The sequence below is a fragment of the Mizuhopecten yessoensis genome, unplaced genomic scaffold (assembly GCF_002113885.1).
Source record: "Mizuhopecten yessoensis strain PY_sf001 unplaced genomic scaffold, ASM211388v2 scaffold10359, whole genome shotgun sequence".
NCBI classification, from domain to species: Eukaryota; Metazoa; Mollusca; class Bivalvia; order Pectinida; family Pectinidae; genus Mizuhopecten; species Mizuhopecten yessoensis.
Window position 1 is genome coordinate 1,159,951 of NW_018408507.1, and position 27,404 is coordinate 1,187,354.

Sequence of the window (27,404 nt, forward strand, 5' to 3'; positions counted from 1 at the left end):
AGTTAGCCTTTAGCTTACAGTTCTAGTTTATATTGGAGCAGGGTATTAGTTAGCAATGGCTTACAGTTCTAGTTTATATAGGAGTGGGGGTATTAGTTAGCCTTGGCCCACAGTTCTAGTTTATATGGGAGTGGGGGTATTAGTTAGACTTGGCTTACAGTTATAGTTTATATAGGAGTGGGGGTATTAGTTAGCCTTGGCTTACAGTTCGAGTTTATATAGGAGTGGGGGTATTAGTTAGCCTTGGCCCACAGCTCTAGTTTATATAGGAGCGGGGGTATTAGTTAGGTTATTAGTTAGCCGTGGCTTACAGTTCTAATTTATATGGGAGTGGGGGCATTAGTTAGCCTTGGCCCACAGCTCTAGTTTATATAGGCGTGGGGGGATTAGTTAGACTTGGCTTACAGTTACAGTTTATATAGGAGTGTGGGTATTAGTTAGCCATGGCTTCAGTTCTAGTTTATATTGGTGTGGGGGTATTAGTTAGCCTTGGCCCACAGTTCTAGTTTATATAGGTGTGGGGGTATTAGTTAGCCATGGCTAACAGTTCTAGTTTAAATGGGAGTGGGGTTATTAGTTAGCCATGGCTTACAGTTCTAGTTTATATTGGATTGGGGGTATTAGTTAGCCTTGGCCCATAGTTCTAATTTATATAGGAGTGGGGGTATTAGTTAGCCTTTGGCTTACAGTTCTTATTTATATAGGAGTGGGGGTATTAGTTAGCCTTGGCTTACAGTTCTAGTTTATATGGGAGTGGGGGTATTAATTAGCCTTGGCTTACAGTTCTAGTTTATAGCGGAGTGGGGGTATTAGGTAGCCTTGGCTTACAGTTCTAGTTTATATGGGAGTAGGGGTATTAGTTAGCCTTGGCTTACAGTTCTATTATATTTGGGAGTGGGGGTATTAGTTAGCCTTGGCTTACAGTTATAGTTTATATGGGAGTGGGGGTATTAGTTAGCCTGTAGCTTACAGTTCTAGTTTATATGGGGGTTGGGGTATTAGTTAGCCTTGGCCAACAGTTCTAGTTTATATGGGAGCAGGGGTATTTTTTAGCCCTGGCTTACAGTTCTAGTTTATATGGGAGCAGGGGTATTTTTTAGCCTTGGCTTACTGTTCTAGTTTATATGGGAGTAGGGGTATTTTTTAGCCTTGGCTTACAGTTCTATTATATTTGGGAGTGGGGGTATTAGTTAGCCTTGACCCACAGTTCTAGTTTATATAGGAGTGTGGGTATTAGTTAGCCTTGGCCCACCCCACAGCTCTAATTTATATAGGAGTGGGGGGATTAGTTAGCCTTGGCCCACAGTTCTAGTTTATATAGGAGTGTGGGTATTAGTTAGCCTTGGCCCACCCCACAGTTCTAATTTATATAGGAGTGGGTGTATTAGTTAGCCTTGACCCACAGTTCTAGTTTATATTGGAGCAGGGGGATTAGTTAGCCATGGCTTACAGTTCGAGTTTATATAGGAGTGGGGGGATTAGTTAGCCATGGCTAACAGGTCTAGTTTATATGGGAGTGGGGGGATTAGTTAGCCTTGGCCCACAGTTCTAATTTATATGGGAGTGGGGGTATTAGTTAGTCTTGGCTTACAGTTCTAGTATATTTGGGAGTGGGGGTATTAGTTAGTCTTGGCTTACAGTTCTATTATATTTGGGAGTGTGGGTATTAGTTAGCCTTGGCCCACCCCACAGCTCTAATTTATATAGGAGTGGGGGGATTAGTTAGCCTTGGCCCACAGTTCTAGTTTATATGGGAGCGGGGGTATTAGTTAGCCATGGCTTTCAGTTCGAGTTTATATAGGAGTGGGGGTATTAATTAGCCTTGTCCCACAGTTCTCATTTATATAGGAGTGGGGGTATTAGCTAGCCTTGGCCCACATTTCTAGTCTATATAGGAGTGGGGGTATTAGTTAGCCTTGGCCCACCCCACAGTTCTAATTTATATAGGAGTGGGGGTATTAGTTAGCCTTGACCCACAGTTCTAGTTTATATAGGAGTGGGGGTATTAGTTAGCCATGGCTAACAGTTCTAGTTTATATGGGAGTGGGGGTATTAGTTAGCCTTGGTCCATAGTTCTAATTTATATGGGAGTGGGGTTATTAGTTATCCATGGCTTACAGTTCTAGTTTATATGGGAGTAGGGGTATTAGTTAGCCTTGGCCCACAGTTCTAATTTATATGGGAGTTGGGGTATTAGTTAGCCTTGGCTTACAGTTCTAGTTTATATGGGAGTGGGGGTATTAGTTAGCCTTGGCCCATAGTTCTAGTTTATATGGGAGTGGGGAGTGTGGGTATTAGTTAGCCTTGGCCCACAGTACTAGTTTATATAGGAGTGGGGGTATTAGTTAGCCATGGCTAACAGTTCTAGTTTATATGGGAGTGGGGATATTAGTTAGCCATGGCTTACAGTTCTAGTTTATATGGGAGTGGGGGTATTAGTTAGCCTTGACCCACAGTTCTAGTTTATATAGGAGTGGGGGTATTAGTTAGCCTTTGCTTACAGTTATAGTTTATATAGGAGTGTGGGTATTAGTTAGCCTTGGCCCACAGTTCTAGTTTATATAGGAGTGGGGGTATTAGTTAGCCTTGGCTTACAGTTCTAGTTTATATGGGAGCAGGGGTATTAGTTAGCCTTGGCCCACAGTTCTCATTTATATAGGAGTGGGGGTATTAGTTAGCCTTTGCTTACAGTTATAGTTTATATAGGAGTGTGGGTATTAGTTAGCCTTGGCCCACAGTTCTAATTTATATAGGAGTGGGGGTATTAGTTAGCCTTGGACCACAGTTCTAGTTTATATAGGAGTGGGGGCATTAGTTAGCCATGGCTAACAGTTCTAGTTTATATGGGAGTGAGGTTATTAGTTAGCCTTGGCCCTCAGTTCTAATTTATATAGGAGTGGGGATATTAATTACCCTTTGGCTAACAGTTCTAGATTTTCACATACTTTGTTAGACTCCATCTCAGGAAGCTACTGGCCGAATAATACAACGTAGGCCTTACAGTGTAGTTAACAACGTTTTACAGTCATTTTTCAAATCTCAAACTAAAGACATTTATCTCAAAGCTGAAAATATATTCAACTTAATCACTATTTAAAGCAAAGCTACCAAAAGCCTAACAAAGGATACTTTGTGTCTAAGAAACCTATGAACTATCAAGATTTCCTTGTATATTTTTAACTTTTTAATTGCTAAAATGTAGTAGATGAGTATTTTCAGGCCCCTTTGGGCTCTTGTCCTGTGAAACTAATAACTGTATGGAATCTGTCCCTCCATTTCCTCCTCATTCATTATGTCATCAGGTAGACATAGGAATTTAAGAGGATGCAACTCTAGATCTATGAGTGTATACACTGTTTAAAGGTAATGAGCTGCTCCACTGTTTATCAAGTAAAAATTGAGCTGCTCCACAGTTTATCAAGTAAATAATGAGCTGCTCCACAGTTTATCAAGTAAATAATGAGCTGTTCCACAGTTTATCAAGTAAATAATGAGTTGCTCCACAGTTTATCAAGTAAATAATGAGCTGCTCCACAGTTTATCAAGTAAATAATGAGCTGATCCACAATTTATCAAGTTAATCTCCACAGCTGCTCTACAGTTTATCAAGTAAATAATGAGCTGCTCCACAGTTTATCAAGCAAATAATGAGCTGCTCCACAGTTTACCAAGTAAATAATGAGTTGCTCCACAGTTTCTCAAGTAAATAATGAACTTGTCCACAATTTATTAGGTAAAATAATGAGCTGCTCCACAGTTTATCAAGTAAATAATGACCTGATCCACAGTTTATCAAGTAAATAATGAGCTGCTCCACAGTTTATCAGGTAAAATAATGAGCTGCTCCACAGTTTATCAAGTAAATCTCCACAGCTGCTCTACAGTTTCACATAGAGCAGACCTTGGGAAGTGGGAATGATGGATCTGTCGGTAATGGTAGGTTCTGAGACAGGGAATATTGATCTGTGAAGTCAGCATTTTACAGATTCAATATAAATCTGTGGTATTCCGTTGCCAACTTGTTTGCTAAGCTGTGCTGTTACATAATCTCTGGTGAAATGGGACAATGACGGCTGGCTACGTAGCTGTGTCCTTACATAGTCTCTGGTGAAATGGGACAATGATGACTGGCTATGTAGCAGTGTCCTTTGGTCTCTGGTGAAATGGGACAAGGATTGCTAGCTACGTAGCTGTGTCCTTACATAGTCTCTGGTGAAATGAGACAATGATGGCTGGCTACGTAGCTGTGTCCTTACATAGACTCTGGTGAAATGGGACAATGATGGCTGGCTACGTAGCTGTGTCCTTATATAGTCTCTTGTGAAATGGGACAATGATGGCTGGCTACGTAGCTGTGTCCTTACATAGTCTCTGGTGAAATGAGACAATGATGGCTGGCTACGTAGCTGTGTCCTTATATAGTCTCTTGTGAAATGGGACAATGATGGCTGGCTACGTAGGTGTGTGCTTACATATTCTCTGGAGAAATGGGGCAATTATGGCTAGCTACGTAGCTGTGTCCTTACATAGTCTCTGGGGAAATGGGACAATGATGGCTGGCTACGGAGCTGTGTCCTTACATAGTCTCTGGTGAAATTAGACAATGATGGCTGGCTACGTAGCTGTGTCCTTTCATAGTCTATGGTGAAATGGGACAATGATGGCTGGCTACGTAGCTGTGTCTTAACATAGTCTCTGGTGAAATGGGACAATGATGGCTGGCTATGTAGCTGTGTCCTTACATAGTCTCTGGTGAAACGGGACAATGATGGCTGGCTACGTAGCTGTGTCCTTATATAGTCTCTGGTGAAATGGGACAATGATGGCTAGCTACGTAGGTGTGTGCTTACATATTCTCTGGTGAAATGGGACAATTATGGCTAGCTACGTAGCTGTGTCCTTACATAATCGCTGGTAAAATGGAACAGGGATTTCACGCTACCTAGCTTGTTAACTGTCCTTACATAATCTGTGGTGAAATAGGACAATTATGGCTAGCTACGTAGCTGTGTCCTTATATAGTCTCTTGTGAAATGGGACAATCATGGCTGGCTATGTAGCTGCGTCCTAACATAGTCTCTGGTGAAATGGGACAATGATGGCTGGCTACGTAGCTCCTTATATTTAACTATGTCCTTATACCATTCCTAGTGAAACAGGGATTGCTAGCTACCAGGCTTCTTAACTGTCCTTACATAATCTCTGGTAAAATGGAACAAGGATTGCTCACTACCAGGCTTCTTAACTGTCCTGGTGAAATGGAACAGAGAGTGCTCACTACCAGGTTACTTAACTGTCCTTACATAATCTGTGGTGAAATAGGACAAGGATGGCTGGCTATGTAGCTCCTTATTTTTAACTGTGTCCTTATACCATCCCTAGTGAAACAGGGATTGCTAGCTACCTGGCTTCTTAACCTTCCTTACTTAATCTCTGATGAAATGGGACAGGGAATGCTAGCTACCTGGCCTCTAAACTTTCCTAACATAATCTCTGGTGAAATGGAACAGGGATTTCGCTACCTAGCTTCTTAACTGTCCTTACATAATCTCTGGTGAAATGGAACAGGGATTGCTCACTATCCGACTTCTTAACAGTCCTTACATAATCTCTGATGAAATGGAACAGGAATTGCTCACTACCAGGCTTCTTAACTGTCCTTACATAATCTCTGGTAAAATGGAACAGGGATTTCACGCTACCTAGCTTCGTAACTGTCCTTACATAATCTCTGGTAAAATCGAACAGGGATTTCACGCTACCTAGCTTCTTAACTGTCCTTACATAATCTCTGACAAAATGGAGCAGGGATTGCTCACTATCCTGCTTCTTAACTGTCCTTACATAATCTCTGATAAAATGGAGCAGGGATTTCACTACCTAGCTTCTTAACTGTCCTTGCATAATCTCTGGTAAAATAGAGCAGGGATTGCTCACTACCCTGCTTCTTAACTGTCCTTACATAATCTCTGATAAAATGGAGCAGAGTTTTCATGCTACCTAGCTTCTTAACTGTCCTTACATAATCTCTGGTAAAATGGAACAGGGATTTCACGCTACCTAGCTTCTTAACTGTCCATACATAATCTCTTGTAAAATGGAACAGGGATTTCAAGCTCCCTAGCTTGTTAACTGTCTTTACATAATCTCTGGTAAAATGGAACAGGGATTCCTCCCTACCACGCTTCTTAACTGTCCTTACATAATCTCAGGTAAAATGGAACAGGGATTGCTCCCGACCAGGCTTCTTAACTGTCCTTACAGTCAGTAGTGGCATCAATATTTTGTGATTTGTCAGTAGTGGCACCAATATTCTGTGATGTGACAGTAGTGGCATCAATATTCTGTGATATGTCAGTAGTGGCATCAATATTTTATGAATTGTCAGTAGTGGCACCCTTATTCTGGGATGTGTCAGTAGTGGCATCAATATACATTGATGTGTCAGTATTGTTACAAATATTATATAATGTCTCAGTATTGTCAGTAGTGACATCAATATTCTGTGATGTGGCAGTAATGGCATCCAGGGATTTCACGCTACCTAGCTTCTTAACTGTCCTTACATAACCTCTGGTAAAATGGAACAGGGATTGCTCCCTCCCAGGCTTCTTAACTGTCCTTACAGTCAGTAGCGGCATCAATATTTTGTGATGTGTCAGTCGTGGCACCAATATTCTGTGATGTGACTTTAGTGGCACCAATATTTTGTGAAGTGTCAATAGTGGCACCCATATTCTGTGATATGTCAGTAGTGGCATCAATATTCTATGATGTGTCAGTAGTGGCATCAATATTTTGTGATGTGTCAGTAGTGGTGCCAAAATTCTGTGATGTGTCAGTAGTGGCATCAATATATTTAATGTGTCAGTAGTGGCATCAATATATTTAATGTGTCAGTAGTGGCATCAATATACATTGATGTGTCAGTATTGTTACAAATATTATATAATGTCTCAGTATTGTCAGTAGTGACATCAATATTCTGTGATGTGGCAGTAATGGCATCCAGGGATTTCACGCTACCTAGCTTGTTAACTGTCCTTACATAATCTCTGGTAAAATGAAACAGGGATTTTTCACTACCAGGCTTCTTAACTGTCCTTACAGTCAGTAGTGGCATCAATATTTTGTGATGTGTCAGTAGTGGCACCAATATTCTGTGATGTGTCAGTAGTGGCATCAAAATATTTAATGTGTCAGTATAGTGGCACCAATATTCTGTGATGTGACAGTAGTGGCATCAATATTCTGTGATGTGTCAGTAGTGGCATCAACATTCTATGATGTGTCAGTAGTGGCATCAATATTTTGTGATGTGTCAGTAGTGGTGCCAAAATTCTGTGATGTGTCAGTAGTGGCATCAATATATTTAATGTGTCAGTAGTGGCATCAATATTCTATGATGTGTCAGTAGTGGCATCAATATCCTGTGATGCGTCAGTAGAAGCATCATTATTTTGTGAATTGTCAGTAGTGGCACCCATATTCTGTGATATGTCAGTAGTGGCATCAATATTCTGTGATATGTCAGTAGTGGCATCAATATTTTGTGAATTGTCAGTAGTGGCACCCATATTCTGTGATGTGTCAGTAGTGGCATCAATATTTTATGAATTGTCAGTAGTGGCACCCTTATTCTGTGATGTGTCAGTAGTGGCATCAATATACATTGATGTGTCAGTATTGTTACAAATATTATATAATGTCTCAGTATTGTCAGTAGTGACATCAATATTCTGTGATGTGGCAGTAATGGCATCAATATTCTGTGATGTGTCAGTAGTGGCACCAATATTCTGTGATGTGTCAGTAGTGGCACCAACATTCTGTGATGTGTCAGAAGTGGCACCAATATTCTGTGATGTGACTTTAGTGGCACCAATATTTTGTGAAGTGTCAATAGTGGCACCCATATTCTGTGATGTGTCAGTAGTGGCACCAACATTCTGTGATGTGTCAGAAGTGGCACCAATATTCTGTGATGTGACTTTAGTGGCACCAATATTTTGTGAAGTGTCAATAGTGGAACCAATATTCTATAATGTGTCAGTAGTTGCATCAATATTCTGTGATGTGTCAGTACTGGCATCAATATTATATGATTTGTCAGTAGTGACACCAATATTTTGTGATGTGTTGGTAGTGGCACTAATATTCTGTGATGTGTCAGTTGTGGCACCAATATTCTGTGATGTGTCAGTAGTGACACAAATATTCTGTGATGTGTCAGTAGTGACACCAATATTCTGTGATGCATCAGTAGTGACACCAATATTCTATGATGTGTCAGTAATGGCATCAATATTTTGTGATGTGTCAGTAGTGGCACCCATATTCTGTGATGTGTCAGTCTTGTAACCAATATTCTGTGATGTTTCAGTATGAACGAAACTGTTTGAATATTTATAGTGATATAACAGAAAGGGTAAATCTATACAAAAATAATACCTTGTCTCCAAATATACCTGGTTCTTTCATAGTTGTGTGCTAATGTTTCTATTCATTTAATGGGTCTATACAGGCATACATGACATATTTGTATATATCTTTTTATCTATCCATCTCATGACTCACATTGTCTTTCCTTGAATCGGTCAATCTTGTGACTCCCATTGTCTTTCCTGTGTCTATAATCTGCCGATCTTTGGAACACAATATCAGATGTGTGGTCTATTTAATGATATTGGACATTGATATGTTTAAATTGGACCCACTGTTATTTTGTCTTGTGGTATTTCTGTCACATTGTGGCTCGTGTGTCGTGGAGTAAACATTATTGAGTGTGGGGACGTAAATGGATCTGGATTATGGTGAGGACTTGCACTGGATGTCCAGTTTCTTTGTGAAGTGTATTGTGTGGTATATCATTTAATGGACACACAGTCCAAACCGTAGATTGTACCACCTACAAACATGATCATAGGTAGGTAAGGTGGTGTGTATATCTGCTGTTGTCAACATTGAATTTAATAGTTTTTATTGTCAAATGTAATGAAAATTTAGGACATAACTTTACAATGATTAATTAACAGCTCACCAAGTCTGAAAGATGACGGTGAGCTTATTTTGTACTGTAACATCAGTCATCTGTCTAGTTGTAGTCAATCCGTCAACAATATCTTCAAACGACATTTGATGGTGAACTAATTTGACTGGTAATATCTTCAGCTGTTGGAGATTCTTAATTGTACAAATGGAGCAGCTAAAGCTTTGGGCCAAAAGGGTGTCATTTTTGCCATATTGCTATAAGTCTTTTTCTCTCAAACTCTGTGATGAAAATCATCACTATTGGGTGGAAAGCATCCTCATACTGTGGAGGTTCAGACACGTTAATTTGGAGAGGCTTAGCCCTGGGGGCTTATGGACAGGGCTCAGCCCTGAGGGCTTATTGACAGGGCTTAGCCCTGGGGGCTTATGGACATGGCTTAGCCCTGAGGGCTTATGGACAGGGCTCTATAAAAGGTGTAATTAGGCTGTATTTCTTTAAGACTGAGGGTGGGGTCAAAAAGGGATAATTTGGCCATACTGCTCTTTGCAATTTCTCCCCTTTAACTATGTGATGTAGGTCAACAGCATTTCATTAAAACCATTCAAAGGTGTTGATGATCNGGGGGGGGGCTTTAATGCAACACTTTGTGTATTTTATTTGAATGTAAAAACACTCAAACATCATCTTCTTAAGAACAGAAAGGTCTAGAATAAGATTTGGCCAGTAGCTTGCTGGATTGATGCTACAGTTTTAGCAATAAGAAATAATGTAACATTGAACAGTATTCAAGGTAAAAAAAATCAAATTTGTTAAAAATCTTAAATTACCTCTTTGGAGTGCTATAACATTTGCAGAAAGACAACACTTCAATTTATATTTGGGTAACCAATAGGTCTAGTGTTATGTTCATTAGCCAGTATTTTGCTTGCTTGGAGTGTTAAAAGTTTGCTAAAAAATATGACCTTGACCTAAAATCAAGGTCACCAGGGTCATATTGGTTAATAAATAATCAAATGATTTGTCTTGCAGAACCAAAAGGTCTTAAATTAAACGTTTTTGGCTTATAGCTTGTTGACAAATTTTTGTGAAAAAATTTCATTTATTCATAGTCAAGGTTCTTGTTTCAGCACTAAAAACAACTTCTCCTAACAAACTAAAAGGTTTAGAACAATAGGCCTGTAGTGGATTGGTTACTTGGGGTACTTCGAAATGTGAAAAGAAAAGCCATTTAAATCAATTTAGTGTTAAGGTCTGTTGGGGCTCTTGTATGGAGACAAAATCATTTTCAGTTAACTGCTTTTTGGGAATAACAGTCTGGTTAAAGTATGATTTATAGAGGCATGTGGGTTGGGATGAGGAGGCTTCGACTCTTAGACTTAAAGCTAAGTGAAATAAAAGGTTTGATGAGTGTGTTTTGTTATTACAGCCAAAGCCAAGCCTACAACACCTAAAGGATCAGCACCAGACACAAAGCATGTCCAGTCTAAAATTGATTCGCTGAAAAATTCCACTCACAGTCCAGGAGGAGGAAATGTATGTATATGGTGCAGAAAATAAAACACTTATGCATGAAAGTTTAATACAAAGATATCTCTTGGTGTTTATTTATGGATGTTTTATTTGAGACTACTAAGGAAAACAAGATTGCCACCAGGCAACCTTCTCGGATTAGATTATTCAAGCTTGTTATTGTGATTGATCGAAATTTACCCAACAGATCTTTTCGTGAATTTCATAGGTACATGTAGGTTGCCATTAGTTATGCATGTTTCATTTTAGACTGGTCAGATAAACAAGATGGCTGCCTGATTGCCAGACAGCCATCTTTTTCTAGGCTGCAGTCCTACTTCATGGACCCTGTCCAAGGAAAATCTGGAGTTTATAGATAAGCTAGATAGGGACCTATTGTGATAGTGGTAAATCAGAGAATCAGACCTTACTGATACAAAGTACCTGGAAGTATTGATTCTAGCCAGTTTACACTCTCTATACAATCTTACAGACTTGAAGCCAGTATAATGTAAGGTGTATCAGTTTACATTCTCTATACAATCTCACAGACTTGAAGCCAGTATAATGTACTGTGTATCAGTTTACACTCTCTACGCAATCTTACAGACTTGAAGCCAGTATAATGTACGGTGTATCAGTTTACACTCTCTACACAATCTTACAGACTTGAAGCCAGTATAATGTATGGTGTATCAGTTTACACTCTCTATACAATCTTACAGACTTGAAGCCAGTATAATGTACGGTGTATCAGTTCACACTCTTTATACAATCTTACAGACTTGAAGCCAGTATAATGTACGGTGTATCGGTTTACACTCTATACAATCTTACAGACTTGAAGCCAGTATAATGTACGGTGTATCAGTTTACACTCTCTACACAATCTTACAGAATTGAAGCCAGTATAATGTATGGTGTATCAGTTTACACTCTCTATACAATCTTACAGACTTTAAGCCAGTATAATGTACGGTGTATCAGTTCACACTCTTTCTACAATCTTACAGACTTGAAGCCAGTATAATGTACGGTGTATCAGTTTGCATTCTATATACTATCTATTAAAAAGGAACATCAGATACAGAAATCAGTCTAAAACTGTTGTTTAATTGCATTTTGTCACTGCTAACGACCTACATTGTGAAAAACTGTCATCGGTTCAGAAATTAACAAAGAAAATGTTTGTTTTTTGAGCAAAAAAGGTCACTTTAATTTGGTCTCATTTTCCAACCTTGACCTATATTATTTAAAAACTCCTGATTAGCTAACATATTGTCAACTTTTGGTAAAATCTGATACTGCCCTCCACTCCTACCTCTGTATTCAGAATGCCTGCCCTTAGCTCTGATTGGCTGAGCTATTTTCATCTTCTAAAGAAGAGCTACAGCTATTGGGTTCACACATGGTGCAAATGTTCCTAACATGGTCTTGACAAAAGGTTCTTACTTCTAGAACCAATTCAAGATGGCAGCCATGGGCTATGAATAGCTGAGAACAGCTGTTTTACTGTAATCTTCCTTCAAATGGTTGTTTATCATATTCTGGCTTAATATTCTTAGTTTTTACATCTTCCTGCAGTCTGAAATGGCCAATATATTTGCCAGCCAGCCATCTGCAAATATTTTCAGCAGACAGTTAAAGTTTACTAGAAACTTGCCATTTCACAGGCTAACCCACACAGTGAAGCTACTTATTTTTTGGTTTTGTTGTGGGGGGGGGCATATAGTGTTGTCCTTGATCTCGTCTCGCTCCGTCACGATTCAATGTCATCACTCTATAAACTTTATTTTTTGATGGATTTTCATCAAACTTTATACAACTGTCAAAAGTATGCAAATACATCAGTCATCAGATGAGTTTGTGTTTTAGGTTTCCAAGGTCAAGGTCAATATTACTATTTATAGAATATCATCAACCAATTCAGTGAAATCAGTTAACCAACTTCATTTCCTGATGGATTTTGATCAAACTTTATACAACTGTCAACTATGAGAATACCTCTGACATCTCTGTGTATATATTTCCAAGGTCAAGGCCAGGGTCACTGTAGCTGTATATAGAAAATCATCAAGTATTGTTCTTACTCTAACTACTTCATTTCTGAACAGATTTAATACAGATTTTAAGTATGAGAATATCTTAGTTGAGTTCATTTTTTCTTAATAATGTTTTAATTATTAAAACTGACAACCACCACAATATCAGATGTTTTATATCCAGATACATTATAACTCATCTTCCATACAGGACACTGTCTAAATATTAATTCATGGAGACTTACAAAACTGTGGTTCATGCAAAAAAGGACATTCATTTGTATGAATGTTTAAATCAATTTATCAACTTGAAGTATTTCAGGTTGTCAAAATCAAAGTCATTGTATCTATTTATAGAACATCAAACACAGAAACTTAATTTCACATGGTGACGGGGCATTCATGTCTTACAGACATGTTCTAGTTGTTAAACAAATTAGTAAAATCCTGACCAAAACCCAAAAACTGATCATTTATTATAACAATCAGATTATTTCGTTTCATTACTTGGACCGATAGTTTTCTTGACACAATATCTGGTCAAAACCTCGCTAAAATTTGTAAAAAAGGAATGACCTTGACCTTGACCTTGAACAGGTGCCAAATTTGTTTTAATACTCAATCAGCATCTGAAGACATATATAACATATTGGTGTAGAATGCTATAAATACATTTGACATTGACCGTTTTTGAAGGTCACATGCAAGATGAATAAAAGGTGAGAGATAAAGGCCCACTTGATGAAGAGTTGCAGATATATATTACATACAATTGTCTAAAGCCTGTTTACTTTTACAGGTGAAAATTGCCCACCAGAAAGTTGACTACTCTACAGTGCAAGGCAAGATAGGGTCGAAGGCCAACCTAGACCATCGACCAAAAGGCGGAGACAAAAAGGTAACAGTATACCAGAGGGAAGGGAGTTCAGTCTTCCCACCACCAGAGGACAGTGCAGCACCTTTTTGACTTGGGTTTTGTTCTTGTTGGGTCTGGGCATATATTCAATTGGAAATAACGTGTACTATTTCAGATATTACAGTATTTCCTATATATGTTTTCTCACCACGCTATGCTCTTTCCTCCTGGTGTGTGTATTTGCGGTTTTGTTTCATATAGTTTTAGTGAGAAGTTTACTGTCTTTGATGTAACAGTTCTCTTCAGTAATGAGTTCTATGGTGTCTCAAAAATGTTATAGACAAACGAGCATCAGTAGTTATTTAAATATTTGATACTATCCTCCAGAAAATGATTTAAATGTTATAAAAATGAAGCATGGGCATATTATATTTAGTTTGGATAAGATTTGGCATGAAAAATTAAACAGAAACCTGTGTGAAGTGTAGGCACTGTTTGCTTGATATTCATTGATATGAAATATGTGGTTTGAACCTCCCATGATCCTCTAACAATTTTTGACTACAATGTTATTTAAACTAATAACAATTAGTCGGTTTATTCTGACACTTTACTGACAATATCACACAAGCATCTTTTGGGCTTATCTTCCTTGACGTTTTTGCTGTATGTAAACACATTTTTAATTTATAGTTCACCTAAAATTGCCTTTGAGCTTGTGATAATGTGCAGCATCTATTATCTGTCTTCTGTCAATTAATCCACACACTTTTATTTGAATGACTTCTTCTTAAGAAATGAAAGACCCAGGGTGCTGATATTTGGCCAGTATGTGCCTGAGAGCACGGTTGCGTGCTCTGGTGTTGTGGGATACTCACATATTTAATACTCGCTCATGCTAATTAAGTCTAACCAACACCATGTAAGCCAGAAGTAACAGGAGAAAATTCTCCTCTCCTATCACTGAACAAGCCCCTGGGACTATCAATACAAGTCACTGATCCAGTCCTCACCACTGTCACACGTACCTCCGGGGACGTGAAATTAGGCGAGGAGGGGGACCAAAGAACGCGATCGACAAATGTTTACTTGTGTTGACTCAAGCCGGAAACAATTATCTCCAGGTCTCCTTAGCACAGTCAATGCTGATAATTAGTTAATATAAGAAAATTGCTGGTAAAGGCTTTAAAAACAAACACATGATACATTTACTATGAACTAGTTTCTCTCACGTAAATACATTTCGACTGTGCTGAAACAATGGTAGAGCATGTACATTTAACTTAAGACGGTTGCCATCTTGGATTACTTAAAGCGCAATTCAAAACAATAGAATAAAATCCAGATTTTGTTATTTTGATAGACTGGGGCTAAATTCAAAGTTGAGCAAAATTTGGGCATAAGTATTTAGATGCTGTGCTTGGAATTGTTTACAACTTCCAAACCAATAATTGTGTATAAAGAAAGACAAAGGCCGGAGTTTGAAGTTGAGCAAAATCTGTTCATAATGTATAAGCATACCGCACTCTGATTGTATGTAGGTTTCCACACAGTAACTGTATGAAATACGACTGGATTTTGATGAAGGTTTACAATATACAAACCTGGAGTCCGACTCCTGCCCCCTTTGGACTTTGTCCCTGAGTCACAACAGTAGTGAGATCCCTGCCCTGTAACTATATATACAATCGCTGGGTATGACAGATATAGTTGCACTACCAGGATTGGCCTTGGGGTTAGCCCTTAGCCATGCATAGGGAGTTAATCCCTCTGGTATAAAAAAAAATCAATTTTCAAGCAGATTTTTAGACATAAAATTTTGTTGTCAATTTGGTCACATTTAAAGCTCAGAATGAATTAATGATTTCCGATGAAATTTGTTACATTATGCATGATGTGATTAATGGGTGACTAGAGTTATCCTCCTTGATGATGAAATATGGCTGTTTTCCTAATGCTTACTGATGGCGATTTTGAACTGTTTCAGCTGTAGGGTTTTATTTGTGTGCTTCCTTTTTTCTTTTTTATTTAGATTTTGTCCAAGAAACTTGAGTGGAAAGCTGAATCCAGGGTTGGCTCCCTTGACAATGCCAAACATGCACCAGGTGGCGGTAAAGTCAAAGTATGCAACATTTTAAAAAAGTGTTAATATTGAAAATAAACTTTCCTTGTTATGTTCTTACTGATACATGTATATCTTTTAGCATGATTCAGTATCTCATTTAAGTATTACATCATGGTATAAATACGTGCATTGATTAATGGATTCATTCACAATCATTAGCTTATACGGACACCTGGTATTGTAGAACTCTCTTGGTTCCTTCCATGTATGGTTTGATTTGCTATCAGTGTGCTTGCTTCACAAATAGTTTGAAATTACTTTGATGACATCATAAATCAGCATCCCAAAATGTACAATTCACCGCTAGAATTAATTTCAGTTGTGAGAAAGTGAAATTTGGTGGCTTGGCTTAGCCATCACTGTTAATTACAGAATGACTTTGATAAAGTTACTCTGCAGAATGGAACTTTGAAATGCCTTAGAAATCATGTGGGAAACAATTAAGTAACATTTTGAGTGGCTTTTTATTGCTGAATTAACAATGTGTGAGCTTTTTGCTAACATTTAATTAGGTTCATAGTGGACAATAATCAAACATTTATTTTGATAAATGATATTTATGCAATTAAGATTTAGAAAAGAGAATGGCAAAGGAGATGAAGTATTTCTCAAATAAATGTTTAAAATTCAGATTTTAGATGAGAAAGTCCAGTGGAATACTGGTCCCAGAGTTGGCTCCCTTGACAATGCGAAACATGCACCAGGTGGCGGTAATGTGAAAGTACGAACACTTTATACAATGTACCAACACACTTGAGTATGCCATTAGGGAAGTTAGTCTATATAGAAAACTTTAAGGTCAAACACATCTTTAATACTTCATAGCTGATCCCTAGTACCTGACCCTATATCCTAGAAACAGTCTACTAAAGCTCTCTGTCATTTATATTAATCTAGTCTAAAGGAAAGTGTTGATTAGAACCCAGTTACACTATTATTACCTTCAACATTTTTATTCACATAAATACTTATTCACTCAACATTTTACAACAAACAGCACACAGCATCAGACTTTTATCCTTCCACATACCATTTTTGTTAGCTAGTAGATATTGATAAGGTGTTTAAAATTCAGATTTTAGATGAGAAAGTCCAGTGGAATACTGGTTCCAGAATCGGCTCCCTTGAAAATGCGAAACATGCTCCAGGTGGCGGTAATGTTAAAGTATGATCATGTTTTGTTATTGTTTCCCTAGTGTTATTTATTTATCTTTTGACCTTTATTTTACCTTCAGTATGCATTTTGGTTACAATCAGCTATTTTCTAGGGCACTATAGACATTGCTGTGTTTGGAACAGCTGATATTGCACCTTAATTGACATGGGTCATGTCAAAAATCAACTTAAGCACAATGTGATAGCTGAATTTCAATGCTGAAATAACAGGCAAGATATATAGAATCAATCAATTTTGTGGATGTAGACAGAAACATTTCAACTCTAAGCGTCGGATATTTGAGTGTGCAGAACCCAGACAAGCCTCATTCTGGACAAACAAACATCTGAGTATGCAGGGTTTGGCCTGCCTACACCAGAGTTTATTACGCTGGTGAGTTAAGGATAAATGTGAAATACATGTTAACCTGATCTCTACTGAGATCGGTTATCTACGTATATATTAATCTGCATATATGATTGATTTTTTTTTAACATTTATGAAAAAGTATTTGTGTTTAAGGTTCCAAGAAGTTAGTTAAAGCAATGCTCTAGAAGATAGATGGTTTGAATCAGTCTAGCAACAGTAAATGTTTGCATATTGTAAAGAGTTGTTTGACAAATATAGTCAGTAAATAGTTTTTAGCTCCCTTGGTAGGAAGTGTCTGTGGGCCAATGGTGAAGCGTCTTTTGTCTGTCTGTCAACATTTTAGCTGTCCTAAGGCCCTGAAAGGCTGAATGAGTTATTGCAATCCATTACAATCTATCTTCCTATGACCTTGAACTTTTTCTTTTAACAACTTCTTCTTCATAACTACTGGAGAGGACGTACTACAAAGCTGGTGAATGAATCTATGCCTAAATGGAGCCACAAGGGACAGTTTGCAATATGTGACTTAGGGTTATGATATTTGGCCAGTAGTTTTCTGGCATGATATACTACAAAGTTTACACAAATAAATGACCTTGATTGATATTAAAGATTATACAGGGTTCGATCAAATCTAATAAAACACTCAAATGTTTTCATAAGAACCAAAAGGCCTAGAGTTATAAAATGTTGCCAGTAGCTGGCTAACATAGAATATGCAATGAAATGTGTGAAAGGAAGTGACATTGACCTATATTCAAGGTCACAGAGGTTTAATCTGTTAAAAGATTAAATGACTTCCTCTGAAGAACCTTAAGCCAAGAGTCATAAAATGTTGATGTATAGCTTACTGGCAATAAGACATACAAAGCTTGGAGAAAAAAGATAATAACCTCGATCTATATTAAAGGTCATAGGGGTTAAATTTATTAAAACAGCTTCTTCTGATGAGCCAATGGCTTAGAGTGATGATATATAGTCAGCAGCTTGCTAGCATTCAATATGTTACAAGTTTTAGGAAAGGAAATGACCTTGGCTACTAAGTACTCATAGCGCTTTTTATCTGGAGAATAAAAAGGCGTAGAGTCGTTATATCTTACCAGTAACATTTTGGTATGATATACTACAAAGTTACAGAAGAGTTTAGAGCTGTAAAATGTTTGACCAAAAGGTTTTGGGGAAATGACCTGTACTTCAATTCATAGTTACAGATAAAATCTGTTAACCACATCAGTGTCTTCAAATGGAGAACAGAAAATGATAGAATCATGATAATATGCCAGTAGGCTTTTGGCATGACATACTACAAAGTTTGTAACACATTGCCTTGAGCCATATTCAAAACCACAGAGGTATAGTCTATGGATTCAAAGTTTGTGAAAAGAAATGATATTGACTCATATTCAAAGTCACAGGGGTCAAATCTGTTCTATCACATTATCAGAAGGTCTATAAACCAAAGCCATGATACAATATTTCTGATATATTGTGCCATTATTTGAAAAGTCAATTAGAACCATTGACCAGAGACATTTGTCAAGTTACATTGCTAATGATCGCAAAGAGGCGTTCAACTTTCCCATTTTCATTATACAGAATGACTTTGACAAACTTTCAAGGTCACAGGGGTCAAATATATTAGAAACTTTATACAACATTATCTAAACACTACCCAGGATGTCAACAAAGCTATTATGGGTAAAAAATATCAGTTGTGAATAGCTTAAAAGCTGTTGAGATCCCCACAAGGATATTCACCAGGGTCTGGCCCTACTTCTGTAAACTTGGAACCTGTTGCGATCCCAATCAATCTCCAAGTATATGTTTGCTTAGTATGAAGAGACAGTTAAACTCAGGCTATCATGATTAGCCATGGTCTGGTCATAACCCCACTACTGTGCATGAAAAAGGCAAAGAAAAGCCGTCAAAGTGCTGTGTCATATCACAGACACTGTTAAGATTTGATCCTACTTAACCATATGTAAATCACTGCACATGAAGAGAGGAACACAGATCATGCCTTTAGGATTGGCCTATTGTTGCTGGGCATGAATGGTTATTACTTGTCAACGGTTGAGATTACCATGAATAATATTGTTTGCTGGGCATCAGAAGAAAAACATAACCATGCTACTAGGATCAGCTCTTAGGTCTTGCCCAGCCCCAGGGGACTTAGTCCCAGGGTCATAGCATAGAAAGGATTGAGAGCCCAATCCTATAACCATATACACAAATATATGGATATAAGTCAAATGCTATGAAGTATCCTTGGGACCAGATAGAGTGACCCCAGTATATAGAAATACTTGAAATGATAATAATTTGCCATGATTGCTTAAATATCCAGGTGAGCGATACAGGCCCTCTTGGTCTTTTGTTATGTCATTTTTTATTTTTATATTTCATATTACAATTTTTATATAAAAATTATAATAATTTGTTATAATCTTTCTTGTTTATTTTCTAACACTTACACATAAGGACACAATGTGATTCTTGCTCATGAAATCACATCTATTAGGAGACCATCTATGTTAAGTGAACACTTTTAACCTCCCCCATTGTAGACCACTTTTAACCTTCCCCATTGTAATGGTTTCTTTGTAAACTAAACCTGTATTAAGAGACTTCCTTTGTTAAGAGACATTTTTTTTTATATATACCTCTCAAAAATGTTGATAGGACTCGTGGTATACACAGTATTCCCTCAGCTCAATCGCTAGCTGGGTGTTGATAGGACTCGGAGTATACACAGTATTCCCTCAGCTCATTCTCTAGCTGGGTGTTGATAGGACTCGTGGTATACACAGCATTCCCTCAGCTCAATCTCTAGCTGGGAGTTGATAGGACTCGGAGTATACACAGTATTCCCTCAGCTCAATCTCTAGGTGGGTGTTGATAGGACGCGGGGTATACACAGTATTCCCCCAGCTCCATCTCTAGCTGGGTGTTGATAAGACTCAGGGCATACACAGTATTACCTCAGCTCAATCTCTAGGTGGGTGTTGATAAGACTCGGGGTATACACAGTATTCCCCCAGCTCCATCTCTAGCTGGGTGTTGATAAGACTCAGGGCATACACAGTATTCCCTCAGCTCAATCTCTAGCTCGGTGTTGATAGGACTCGGGGTATACACAGGATTACCTCAGCTCAATCTCTAGCTGGGAGTTGATAGGACTCGGGGTATACACAGTATTTCCTCAGCTCAATCTCTAGCTGGGAGTTGATAGGACTCGGGGTATACACAGTATTTCCTCAGCTCAATCTCTAGGTGGGTGTTGATAAGACTCGGGGTATACACAGTATTCCCCCAGCTCAATCTCTAGCTGGGTGTTGTTAGGACTCGTGGTATACACAGTATTCCCTCAGATCAATCTCTAGCTGGGTGTTGATAAGACTCGGGGTATACACAGTATTCCCCCAGCTCAATCTCTAGCTGGGTGTTGTTAGGACTCGTGGTATACACAGTATTCCCTCAGATCAATCTCTAGCTGGGTGTTGATAAGACTCAGGGAATACACAGTATTCCCTCAGCTCAATCTCCAGCTGGGTGTTGATAGGACTCGGGGGATACACAGTATTCCCTCAGCTCAATCTCCAGCTGGGTGTTGATAGGACTCGGTGTATACACAGTATTCCCTCAGCTCATTCTCTAGCTGGGTGTTGATAGGACTCCGTGTATACACAGTATTACCTCAGCTCAATCTCTAGGTGGGTGTTGATAGGACGCGGGGTATACACAGTATTCCCCCAGCTCAATCTCTAGCTGGGTGTTGATACGACTCAGGGTATACACAGTATTCCCTCAGATCAATCTCTAGCTGGGTGTTGATAAGACTCGGGGTATACACAGTATTCCCCCAGCTCCATCTCTAGCTGGGTGTTGATAAGACTCAGGGAATACACAGTATTCCCTCAGCTCAATCTCCAGCTGGGTGTTGATAGGACTCGGGGTATACACAGTATTTCCTCAGCTCAATCTCTAGGTGGGTGTTGATAAGACTCGGGGTATACACAGTATTCCCCCAGCTCCATCTCTAGCTGGGTGTTGATAAGACTCAGGGAATACACAGTATTCCCTCAGCTCAATATCTAGCTGGGTGTTGATAGGACTCCGTGTATACACAGTATTACCTCAGCTCAATCTCTAGGTGGGTGTTGATAGGACTCGGGGTATACACAGTATTCCCTCAGCTCAATCTCTAGCTGGGTGTTGATAGGACTCGGGGTATACACAGTATTCCCTCAGCTCAATCTCTAGCTGGGTGTTGATAGGACTCGGGGTATACACAGTATTCCCTCAGCTCAATCTCTAGCTGGGTGTTGATAGGACTCGGGGTATACACAGTATTCCCTCAGCTCAATCTCTAGCTGGGTGTTGATAGGACTCGGGGTATACACAGTATTCCCTCAGCTCAATCTCTAGCTGGGTGTTGATAGGACTCGGGGTATACACAGTATTCCCTCAGCTCAATCTCTAGCTGGGTGTTGATAGGACTCGGGGTATACACAGTATTCCCTCAGCTCAATCTCTAGCTGGGTGTTGATAGGACTCGGGGTATACACAGTATTCCCTCAGCTCAATCTCTAGCTGGGTGTTGATAGGACTCGGGGTATACACAGTATTCCCTCAGCTCAATCTCTAGCTGGGTGTTGATAGGACTCGGGGTATACACAGTATTCCCTCAGCTCAATCTCTAGCTGGGTGTTGATAGGACTCGGGGTATACACAGTATTCCCTCAGCTCAATCTCTAGCTGGGTGTTGATAAGACTCGGGGTATACACAGTATTCCCTCAGCTCAATCTCTAGCTGGGTGTTGATAGGACTCAGGGTATACACAGTATTACCTCAGCTCAATCTCTAGCTGGGTGTTGATAGGACTCGGGGTATACACAGTATTACCTCAGCTCAATCTCTAGCTGGGTGTTGATAGGACTCAGGGTATACACAGTATTACCTCAGCTCAATATCTAGCTGGGTGTTGATAGGACTCGGGGTATACACAGTATTACCTCAGCTCAATCACAAACCTCAAAATGTTTAAAAGTTCCTCCCAAAGGAAATGCAAAATGATTGCAATATTAAATGTAAAACTTACATCTATAAGAAAATCGACAAAATACAAAATAAATGCAAAGAATACAAAAGACAAATGCAGAATGAACACTTTTTGTATTTAGATATGGACCTGAACACCGCCTATTATATATATATATAATATTGTGTTTTGTGCCATTTTCCTTACAATATATGTGTGTGTGTAAAGATATAAGATACAGCCATGTATATATCAGATCTTTTTAACTTTGGCTTTTCCACACCTATACACAGACTGGGAAATTTGTTTAGTATACCTAGGACAACATATACAACGATATGTTTTTGACATACAGAGCTCTTTTGATAGTTCGAAATATGGTCAAAGGGAAGCAATTCCTATAAAAATAAATATTTCTAAAGATATTAAAGGATATATACATATTCATGTGTTCTGTTTTACCACATGCCCAGAGCTTTACTGAGTATTCTAGCACAGATGTAATTTATTCTTGTTACATTTCAATGTTTATATATACTTAATACAGGAATGTGAGGATTTGGAGTTTATCAGTTTGGACAGACCCCATTTCCCATTAAAGTCCCTTAATTAATACCGGTGGGACTTATTTATGTACGACTTTAATGTAATTTATCTTGTTTAAGCTACATAGGAACACATTTTGATCAATAGTTATAAGGTCTGTACGAAAATGTGATTACCCAATAAGTTATGTAGGACAAAACATAATTACCAAGTAAGCTTCGAATTACAAATTGTAATTACCCAATACGTTATGTAGGACAAATTGTAATTACTCAATACGTTATGTAGGACAAATTGTAATTACCCAATACGTTATGTAGGACAAATCATAATTACAGAATAAGTTACATTGTATGTAGGACAAAACATAATTACCAAATAAGCTTCAAATTACAAATTGTGATTACCCAATAAGTTATGTAGGACAAAATGTAATTACCCAACAAGGTAGGTAGGACAAAATGTAATTACCCAATAAGTTATGTAGGACAAAATGTAATTACCCAATACGTTACATTGTATATAGGACAAAACATACATTTTGTAACTACCAAATAAGCTTTGAATTGCGAATTGTGATTATACCCAATAAGTTATGTAGGACAAAATATAATTACCAAATAAGTTATGCAAGACAAAATATAATGACCTGATAAAAAGGACATGTTTTTACAATGCACCACTATGGAGTAAATGGGCATTTAACCGATCCATTCTGGCCAACTTTTGAAATTTCTATGAAGGAGATTCTGTGTACTCAAACTTTAAACATAAATAAAATGTGTGTGTATACCCCCCTAGAGACGAAAGAACCCCTTAAAATGTGTGTGTACCCCCCTAGAGATGAAAGAACCCCTTAAAATGTGTGTGCATACCCCCCCTAGAGACGAAAGAACCCCTTAAAATGTGTGTGTACCCCCATAGACACGAAAGAACCCCTTAAAATGATATACTTTGAGTTGTTCTTTCAGATGAAATCATGAGAATGAGATCTTAGAATATAAGGATTAGTTTAGCAAAGTCACTGGTATGAAACATTACATTGTAGGGCCCGAAATCTGGAGTCTCCCCCCATAAATAGGGAGAGTTGGCAAGTATGCCAATCTATGTGTCAGAAGTGAAACTTATGTGGCTGTGAGTCTGAAACTGTACCTAGGTTTAGTATTTGTAAGAATCTCATTGTGCTGCATACTTGCTGTCATTTGTGTGGTCTGATCTTTGGCTCTAGAAATGATCTTTGTTTTTTTATAGTATCGTAGATTTTTACAGCATGCTAACTGTCACTATCTATATATTGTATAATCATGTATTAATATCCTAACCACATCATCTGGTCTGCGAGGAAATGTTTGAATGCTTGAGATTTTTTACAAATATATAACACTTACTTATAGGCTACACTGTAGCACTGTAACAAGAAACTATTACTGTTTATAAACATTCGCTGTTGTCATGGTTACAGTACAAAACATTTGTCTATCATATATTCTAGCTACCACATTTGCGATGTAACAACACTTTTCATTGGTTAATAATCATGGATTATTGGACGATAAACCATGCACTTGGGTTCGCTATTTTCCAACAGACCAATGCTCTTCCAAAAGCCTCCCCTGTAAATGTAAACAAGTGAGTGACAGGACTGGTTATATTGTCAAATGAGGCCGGTACCCCCTTTTAATTCTTTATGTAATTGAAGATTACTAGCGAATAAACAAAGAAATCCGTTTTACCTCTAGATCTACTTTAACCCTGACAAGCTCATGGTCAGAATGTTCTGCTGAACAAAGGTGACTTGTAAATCTGTCAAATTCATATTTCATGAGCGATGATAGATTGGTGGAGTTGATTGATTGAAATAAACATCTGGCAAAAAGCACAATGTCAGTGTTTATTGTTTATCTTCTGTCGACCAAATGACATCTGATTTGTTTTTGAAAAATCTCTGAATCTTAAATTTAGATTAAAATCTTAAATAAACGCATGAGTGTTTTCTGTGGTATAGTAGGTTGAATAAACCCATTACTGTTTTCTGTGGTATAGTAAGGTTAAATAAACCCATGACTGTTTTCTGTGATATAGTAAGGTAAAATAAACCCATGACTGTTTCCTGTGGTATAGTAAGGTTAAATAAACCCATGCCTGTTTCCTGTGATATAGTAAGGTTAAGTTAACCCGTGACTGGTTTCTGTGATATAGTAAGGCTAAATAAACCCATGACTGTTTTCTGTTATATAGTAAGGTTAAATAATCCCATGACTGTTTTCTGTGAGATAGTAAGGTTAAATAAACCCATGGCTGTTTCCTGTGGTATAGTAAGGTTCAATAAACCCATGCCTGTTTCCTGAGGTATAGTAAGGTTAAATAATCCCATGACTGTTTTCTGTGAAATAGTAAGGTTAAATAAACCCTTGCCTGTTTCCTGTGATATAATAAGGTTAAATAAACCCATGCCTGTTTCCCGTGATATAGTAAGGTTAAACAAACCCATGACTGTTTTCTGTGAAATAGTAAGGTTAAATAAACCCTTGCCTGTTTCCTGTGATATAATAAGGTTAAATAAACCCATGCATGTTTCCTGTGGTATAGTAAGGTTCAATAAACCCATGCCTGTTTTCTGTGATATAGTAAGGGTAAATAAACCCATGCCTGTGTCCTGTGATATAGTAAGGTTAAGTTAACCCGTGACTGGTTTCTGTGATATAGTAAGGGTAAATAAACCCATGCCTGTTTTCTGTGATATAGTAAGCTTAAATAAACCCATGACTGTCTTCTGTGATATAGTAAGGTTGAATAAACCCATGACTGTTTCCTGTGGTATAGTAAGGTTAAATAAACCCATGACTGTTTCCTGTGGTATAGTAAGGTTCAATAAACCCATGCCTGTTTTCTGTGGTATAGTAAGGTTAAATAAAGAAATAACCTATTATGATTCCACCGATAAAGCATTCCTTACGCAGAGTACGAAAAGGTCAGGTCACATTCAGATGAGGTCATGAAGCAGTTGGTTTCATTTCTCTCTTGTTTGTTTGTTTACATTTAGATAATAAACAAAAAAGTCGCCTGGAAAAGAGAGTCAAAAGTTAGGTCCCTGGAAAATGCAAAGCATTCACCAGGAGGCGTTAAAGTATGGTTTCCCTGGTTACCAATGTCACAGCGAATGTGTATAGATGTATTATTGTTGTTTCTTTGTTTATCAACCATATTAACCTACAACATCAATGTGTTGTCCTAATCAATGTTGGTGTCTGATTACGATAGTCAGGCCGTCTGAGATACTATATAGTATCCGTATCAAACTCAGGCCGTCTGAGATATACTATATAGTATCAGTATCAAACTCAGGCCGTCTGAGCTACTATATAGCATCCATATCAAACTCAGGCCGTCCGAGATATACTATATAGTATGTGTATCAAACTCAAGCCATCTGAGATATACTATAAAGTATCTGTATCAAACTCAGGCCACCTGAGATATACTATATAGTCTCCGTATCAACCTCAGGCCATCTGAGATATTCTATATAGTATCCGTATCAAACTCAAGCCATCTGAGATATACTATAAAGTATCTGTATCAAACTCAGGCCATCTGAGATACTATATAGTATCCGTATCAAACTCAGGCCGTCTGAGATACTATATAGTATCCATATCAAACTCAGGCCGTCTGAGATATACTATATAGTATCAGTATCAAACTCAGGCTGTCTGAGATACTATATAGTATCTGTATCAAACTCAGGCCGTCTGAGATATACTACATAGTATTCGTATCAAACTCAGGCCATCTGAGATATACTATATAGTATCTGTATCAAACTCAGGCCATCTGAGATATACTATATAGTATCGGTATCAAACTTAGGCCATCTGAGATATACTATATAGTATCTGTATCAAACTCAGGCCATCTGAGATATACTATATAGTATCGGTATCAAACTTAGGCCATCTGAGATATACTATATAGTATCTGTATCAAACTCAGGCCGTCTGAGATACTATATAGTATCCATATCTAACTCAGGCCATCTGAGATATACTATATAGTATCTGTATCAAACTCAGGCCGTCTGAGATACTATATAGTATCCATATCTAACTCAGGCCATCTGAGATATACTATATAGTATCGGTATCAAACTTAGGCCATCTGAGATATACTATATAGTATCTGTATCAAACTCAGGCCGTCTGAGATATACTATATAGTATCTGTATCAAACTCAGGCCGTCTGAGATATACTATATAGTATCCATATCTAACTCAGGCCATCTGAGATATACTATATAGTATCGGTATCAAACTTAGGCCATCTGAGATATACTATATAGTATCTGTATCAAACTCAGGACATCTGAGATACTATATACTATCCGTATCAAACTCAGGCCATCTGAGATATACTATATAGTATCAGTATCAAACTCAGGCCGTCTGAGATATACTATATAGTATCTGTATCAAACTCAGTCCATCTGAGATATACTATATACTATCCGTATCAAACTCAGGCCATCTGAGATGTACTATATAGTATCAGTATCAAACTCAGGCCGTCTGAGATATACTATATAGTATTCGTATCAAACTCAGGCCGTCTGAGATATACTATATAGTATTCGTATCAAACTCAGGCCATCTGAGATATACTATATAGTATCCATATCAAACTCAGTCTTTGCACAACATGTTACATGCATGGCATTTGGCATCTTTTGGTTTTGTTCTGTTGTCTTTTTTCACCTCCCACAGTACATG

The 27,404-nt window shown here is 38.0% G+C and overlaps 1 protein-coding gene across 4 annotated transcripts in view; it reads left to right on the forward strand.

Annotated features, from left to right (window-relative positions):
- Positions 1-27,404, forward strand: part of LOC110460313 (microtubule-associated protein 4-like) — a 203,381-nt gene that overhangs the window by 104,877 nt on the left and 71,100 nt on the right. For 2 of the 4 annotated variants that reach the window (XM_021513147.1, XM_021513148.1), the window contains 5 exons: positions 10,419-10,525; positions 13,343-13,441; positions 15,432-15,521; positions 16,156-16,245; positions 16,600-16,689. In XM_021513147.1, coding sequence (XP_021368822.1) covers positions 10,419-10,525; positions 13,343-13,441; positions 15,432-15,521; positions 16,156-16,245; positions 16,600-16,689 — 476 coding nt within the window. The remainder of the gene's footprint in view (positions 1-10,418; positions 10,526-13,342; positions 13,442-15,431; positions 15,522-16,155; positions 16,246-16,599; positions 16,690-27,404) is intronic. The other 2 variants (XM_021513150.1, XM_021513151.1) reach the window with 2 other exon arrangements.